Genomic DNA, 6,197 nt, shown 5'->3' on the forward strand with positions numbered 1-6,197 from the left:
CCTGGGAGAAGAGACCAACCCCCACCTGGCTATAACCTCCCTTCAGGGAGTTGAAGAGAGTGATGAGGTCGCCTCTAAGCCTTCTCTTCTCCAGACTAAACAACCCCAGCTCCCTCAGCCTCTCCTCATAGGACTTGTGCTCAAGTCCCTTCACCAACCTCATTGCCCTTCTCTGGACCCACTCCAGCACCTCAATATCCTTCCTGAGCTGAGGGGCCCAGAGCTGAACACAACACTCTAGGTGTGGTCTCACCAACGCAGAGCACAGGGGAAGGGTCACTTCCCTGCTCCTGCTGGCCACACTGCTCCTGATGCAGGCCAGGATAATATAAATAATATAAATAATAATAACATAAATAATAATGATGGGATGCAGATTTTGAAGGCAGCATGTCCCTCTCCCCACAGACATCGACGAGTGCCGCATCTCGCCGGACCTGTGCGGCCACGGCACGTGCGTCAACACCCCGGGCAGCTTCGAGTGCGAGTGCTTCGAGGGCTACGAGAGCGGCTTCATGATGATGAAGAACTGCATGGGTAAGTGAGGCTGAAAAAAAAAACCCTCAGAATTAAGAGCTTTTTGTCTCTGAGCAAGCAGCCAGGTGTTTATTCACCCGCGCCGGGCAAACTCGCTCGAAGGCGCCTGTTGTAGTTTGAGACCCTCAGAAATCCAGTTTCCAAGGCCAAGCCCCCCTCCCACAATTCACTTCAGTGTGAGAGGTTTTTCCAGACATGACACAACTCAGTACGGGGGGGAAGGGAGTTATATTACAATTATTACACAAATAAATACTATAATACATGATAGACACAATTCTAACTCTCTCTCCTATGGTAAAGCAACATTTACATTAGATCAAATCTCTCCCTCAGAAGGGAAGAAGGAAAGATCCTTTCCACTTTCAGGGCAGCAGTGTCTCTCCTCTTCAAAGCAGCAGTCGTAGCTGGAGTTGTCACAGCTGAAATCTCTCTCTCTCTCCATCACACACAAGGGGGTCTCTTCTCACCCCTCAGCCCTTTTTAACCTAGGCCAGCACCGATGCAAAAATCAGGGGATTTATACAGTCTGCATACACGATTGCAACATTTTAACGTGGATATTCACATGATTACAACATCTAATCATACATATTAATAACAGGCGGGGTCTGGGTGGAGCTTAGGGTGGTGCTTCCCAGTTTTTTCTCTTGGCACTGAGTGTTGGTGCTTGTTCCAGCCTTCAGCCTCAAACTGGGGGCCTGTTTCTCTTCCTTCTCACTTTGACCTCCTCACCTTTCTGTTGTTAACATCCTGACTACTGAAGCTTGCAGAAACCCTTGGCTCTAAGCCCTTTTCTCCTAGTCAGATGTCTACCCTGCCTTAATTTATGACCTCTAGGTTGATTGTGTAGCATTTCCAGCCTTCCTTCTTCTTGTGATTAGGTTTGGGTCCAGTGAGCAGAACAGAACGAGTTCTTCAGCAGCACAGGCAGAGCAGGTGTCAGGGGGGGTTTCTCAACAGAGCAAGATCCCTCAGTTAACTCTTTTAGGCCTTGCTCTCATTTCAAAAGGACCTGCCCTTGGCCAGGAGGAGGGGGTTGACCCTGGCTGGGTCTCTCTCCCCTCAGCAACAGGAAATTAGGAGATAAATTAAACTTCTGTCTTTATAGCACTGCTGTCATGGTCCATCCTCCAGCCACGTGTCATTATTAAATCAAATCAAATCAAATGCCTCCCCTGGCAGGAGGACATGGAGATACACCTTGCTGAGCAAGAGGTCCACCAGGAGATGGATTGTGTCTCTTCCAGCTCAGAACCTTACTGATTCATCCTGTTTTTCTTGGGCTCCTTTCCACTGAATCTCTTCTAAAATGTCTCTCAACCTGGTCTCACTTTATGTGATATTTAAATATCACTGTGTGTGATATTTAATCTACACCTTTCCTTGGGCTCTGCAGCAGTTCCATACCAGCCTCAGCCATGAAAGAGGTCCTTGCCCAGCTCCCCAGACATTTTCAGGGATTAATTCCTTCCTGAGAAGTTCTGGTAGACCATCCACACACTCTCCTGCCCCACTCACTTTTCAGCTGTAATTGTAAAAGCTCCTTTCACCTGCCCAGCTCATGGTCCTTTATCCTCAGATAATTCTTTACAGCTCCTCCCATCCACCTCGTGCTTGTTTTTACTCTGTCAGAGTCTCATCTGTTTTCAATTTAATAATTCTTGTTTGGAGCTTAAAACATCCCATCAGTGACCTCAGTACCTCAGTTCTTCTCCAACAGCTCAGCCAGACTCTTGCTGTCCTCTAATTCCTGGCATTCCATGTTCTTTTCCTCGTCTGTCCAGCCAGACTCACTTGTCTCACTGACCTACTCTTGATGTTCTGCCTTGGCTTGGACTTTCAAACCACTTCAGCCCTCGGTGTGATTCAACACCATTTATTTATTTTTCATGTTTTATTCTCTGTGTTCTTTGAAACCAATCCCTGCCCTGCCACTGGCCTGGGGTTTGTTTTTTCCGTGCAGTTTGTGGTGTGGGTTCCCACAGCTCCCACTCATCATCTTCCTCCTCCTCCTCTGAGACACTGAGACTGTCACAGTCCCCTCCAACAGCCTGCTGGCTCCTTGCAGCAGTGGGATGTCTAATATCTTTATATAAAGATGTTGTTTCATTGTCCTTCTTTTTTTTAAAGCTCGTTATTATCTGCTCATTATTATATTAAATCCAACTCCACCTTGTCCTTGAGGTGACAGAGAGCTGAGCCACCTCACCCCCAAGTGCCATTATGGCCTTTCCTCTGCTCCAGGATTAGCTTTTTCCCACCTCTGTTTGCCTCCAGCCTCCTGAGGGAGGAATTCTTTCCAGCCTGTGGCTGTGGATGACAACAAGGGCAGGGGAAATGCAGCCTGGAACTCACCAGGAATAGGCTCCCACCGTGGAGAACCCGAGGCACAGCTCCTGGGGGGTGTTTGATAAGGACCTGTCACCCCCATTTTTGGGTGGATCCCAGTCCCCTGTAGCTGTGGATAACCTGAAGATCCCATCAGAGTGTTTTATCCAAGGAAGGTGCAATATCCCCCTCTTAATTTCAAGTTTAGAATCTGAAAAATAAACACCTGAGAAGAAACTGGGTTCTTCCCACACATCCAACCTCCCTCGCTGTCTCTGCTGGCACTGAGGGGTTTCTGGGGGAGATTTTTAGCTCCCTCAGCTCCTTCCTGTTGCACCCAAAGGCTTTGTGCTCTCAATTCCCATATCTCAGGGTGCAGCTGTGGATGAATCCTCTGAGCACTTCCAGGGAGGCTTCCCTGGTTTTTTTTACCCTCTTCCTGTCACTGCAGGACATCTCCAGTCAATTCTAGGGGTATTCAAGAACCCAAAATCTTTTGATTTTGACAAACTTCATTCTGGGACCAGAATAAAGAACCTCAGACTCCTCTTCCAAAAGTTAAAGGATCAGATTCATCCCAGCACTTGCCCTTTCCAAGGAATGTGACTGTGAAGCACATAAAGACTTGCCTGGACAGCATCTCAGAAGATCACAAAGAGCCTTCTCCAAGGTCTCTCTCCATGGATAATCCACTGATAACAAGGCTCCAGACTTTTCATCTCCTCCTTGTGTTGTTTTTTTTGTTTCCAGCCATCACCACTTCACCATTCCAGGAGTTTCCCTTGTTTGGGTTTTCCAGCCTGGCATTTACAAACTTTTCTAACCCTTTTGTTTTTTATTTTTCATTTTGAACGGATCCCGTCTCTCTCCCAGTAGTTTCACCTGTTCCAGGGATTTCTCCAGTTCCTTGTAAATTCCATCTTTTTGGTCCACATGTGATTTTTTCCAGCAATGTGGGGGTTATTTCCTACCCCCCATGTGACACTGGAGCTCAGGAGGCTCTTACCAAGAAGGTCTGTTGGTTCTATCAAACCAACCAGACGTTTTCCAAGGAATTCTTCCCCTGCTGATGGGATTTGTGAAAATGTACTGGGATGGGGGGGCTGGGAATTATCCTTCTAGTCCCTGCTGGCTCAACTGCACAAAGCTAATAATGTCCTTGCTCCTGATGTCACACTGTATGTCCCGCTGAGGTCAAGGTTGTGATTTCAACCAGGAGTCCACTGGACTCGCCCAATCCCGGGTGATTTTGGGACATCCCTGTGCTTTTTGGGATGTCCCTCTGGTGGTGGGGACTGTGCTGCTGGCACCAGCACTGCCCTGTTAGCTGGAAAACCCTCTGGAAGGGGACAACTGGTGTCGTTGTGTGCAGATATCAACGAGTGCGAGCGGGACCCGCTGCTGTGCCGGGGCGGGATCTGCATGAACACCGACGGCAGCTTCGAATGCATCTGCCCCCCTGGCCACGAGCTGACAGCTGAGGGCAACACCTGCATAGGTGAGAGGCTGGAAACCTGTGTCACAGCGAGGGTTCGAGGGGAATCACGCAGGGAAACTCAGGTCTCGTGCCGGGGGTACGAATATCTTCTTCCCTGGAAGCGCCCGAGACCAGGCTGGAGCAGCCTGGGCTGGTGGAAGGGGTCTCTGCCCATGGCAGAGGGTGGAATGAGATGATCCTTAAGGTCCTTTCCCACCCAAACCACCCTGTGATTCTGTAATATATGGTTAGAACACCCTCACCCAGGAGGGACCAGTGTTGTTCCCAGGGTTTTACTCCATGTACGTTGTTCCTTCTGCTGTTCACTGAGCACTGACCAACAGGGCAACAACAAACTCAGTTTGGAGACCCCGAGGTGGGCACCAGGAGATTCCCAGGGTGGGAATCAGCCCAACTGGCTGCTCCAACTGCTCTTCCCCCCCCCAGATATCAACGAGTGCTCCCTCAGTGACAACCTGTGTCGCAACGGGCGCTGCGTCAACGTCATCGGCACCTACCAGTGCTCGTGCGACTCGGGCTTCCAGGCCACGCTGGACAGGCAGGGCTGTGTTGGTGAGTCCTCCTCTGTGCCAAAGAGTCATTCCAGGGCCCCAGGATGAACCCAGAGCCCTCCTGGTGTCTTGTCTGTTATTTGTAACCCTCAGTGGGGCGTTGGAGGGTTGGACGAGGGGGGAACCTCCCGGTTGAGCGACAGCCAAATTTGCCGGGGAGGGAGTGTGGGTGGCTGTGGTTGGGGGGAAGGCACTGGTGTCCTCTTCAGCACCTCTGCTGCGAGGCACATACCCCAACCCACGACCCAAACTGCTGCCTGACCTGTCCCTTGTCCCCAGACATCGACGAGTGCACCATCACCAACGGGGGCTGTGACACCCACTGCTCCAACTCGGAGGGCAGCTACGAGTGCAGCTGCAGCGAGGGCTACGCGCTCATGCCAGACAAGAGGTCCTGTGCAGGTCAGTGCCCCTGCCAGACAAGAGGTCCTGTGCAGGTCAGTGCCCATGCCAGACAAGAGGTCCTGTGCAGGTCAGTGCCCACCTCAGCCCTCGGAGGTGCTGCCCCAGGCACCTCTGTGGCCGCTTCAGGGCGAGGGAGTCTCATTTTTGAGGGAGTCTCGTTTCTGAGCCCATTCCCCAGGGGTGATTTTCCTGTCCAGCCCCTCTCGTGGGCTCCTGGAACTGCAGGATCTGGAGCAAAGCCCCTCCTGTGCCTCCCTCCTGGGCTTCCACAATCCTGTTTACCTTGGCAATGGTCTCCCCTCTCTAGACATCGATGAGTGTGAGGATAATCCTGACATCTGTGATGGGGGGCAGTGCACAAACATCCCCGGCGAGTACCGGTGCCTCTGCTTCGACGGCTTCATGGCATCCCTGGACATGAAGACCTGCATTGGTGAGGACTGTGGTGGATGCAGGAAGGGATGCAGAGGGTTGCCCCAGAGTCCTTGTGGTGCTCCATGGTTCTTTTCCTCCTGCAGATGTGAACGAGTGTGACCTCAACCCCAACATCTGCCTGCACGGCGAGTGTGAGAACACCAAGGGCTCCTTCATCTGCCACTGCCAGCTCGGCTACTTCGTCAAGAAGGGAACCACAGGGTGCACAGGTGGGACCTCAGCAGACCTGGAGCCTTCCCAGACAGCTCCCATGGCTGCCACGGAGAGGGCACCGTGCCTGGGGTGTTGTGTGGGGGATGCCGTGGACACCCAGGGGTGTGGATGTGCTGGGAGCAAATCCTGGGCAGCCAGAGGTGGCCAGGAAGGCAGGGTAGAGACAGGAACTGACCTGTTTCTAGTTGAAAGCCAAACCTTTCCTTTTACATCATCTTCCAGGGCTG

General features: G+C 51.5%; 1 protein-coding gene across 1 annotated transcript in view; it reads left to right on the plus strand.

Moving 5' to 3' along the window:
• The window catches only part of LOC103766916 (fibrillin-2), a 143,142-nt gene that overhangs the window by 108,462 nt on the left and 28,483 nt on the right, over window positions 1-6,197 (plus strand). The window contains 6 exon segments of the mRNA XM_029963865.1: window positions 409-537; window positions 4,241-4,366; window positions 4,793-4,918; window positions 5,197-5,319; window positions 5,630-5,755; window positions 5,841-5,966. Coding sequence (XP_029819725.1) covers window positions 409-537; window positions 4,241-4,366; window positions 4,793-4,918; window positions 5,197-5,319; window positions 5,630-5,755; window positions 5,841-5,966 — 756 coding nt within the window.

This window comes from Manacus vitellinus, unplaced genomic scaffold, assembly GCF_001715985.3.
Source record: "Manacus vitellinus isolate BGI_N305 unplaced genomic scaffold, ASM171598v3 scaffold_64_pilon, whole genome shotgun sequence".
Taxonomy (NCBI): Eukaryota; Metazoa; Chordata; class Aves; order Passeriformes; family Pipridae; genus Manacus; species Manacus vitellinus.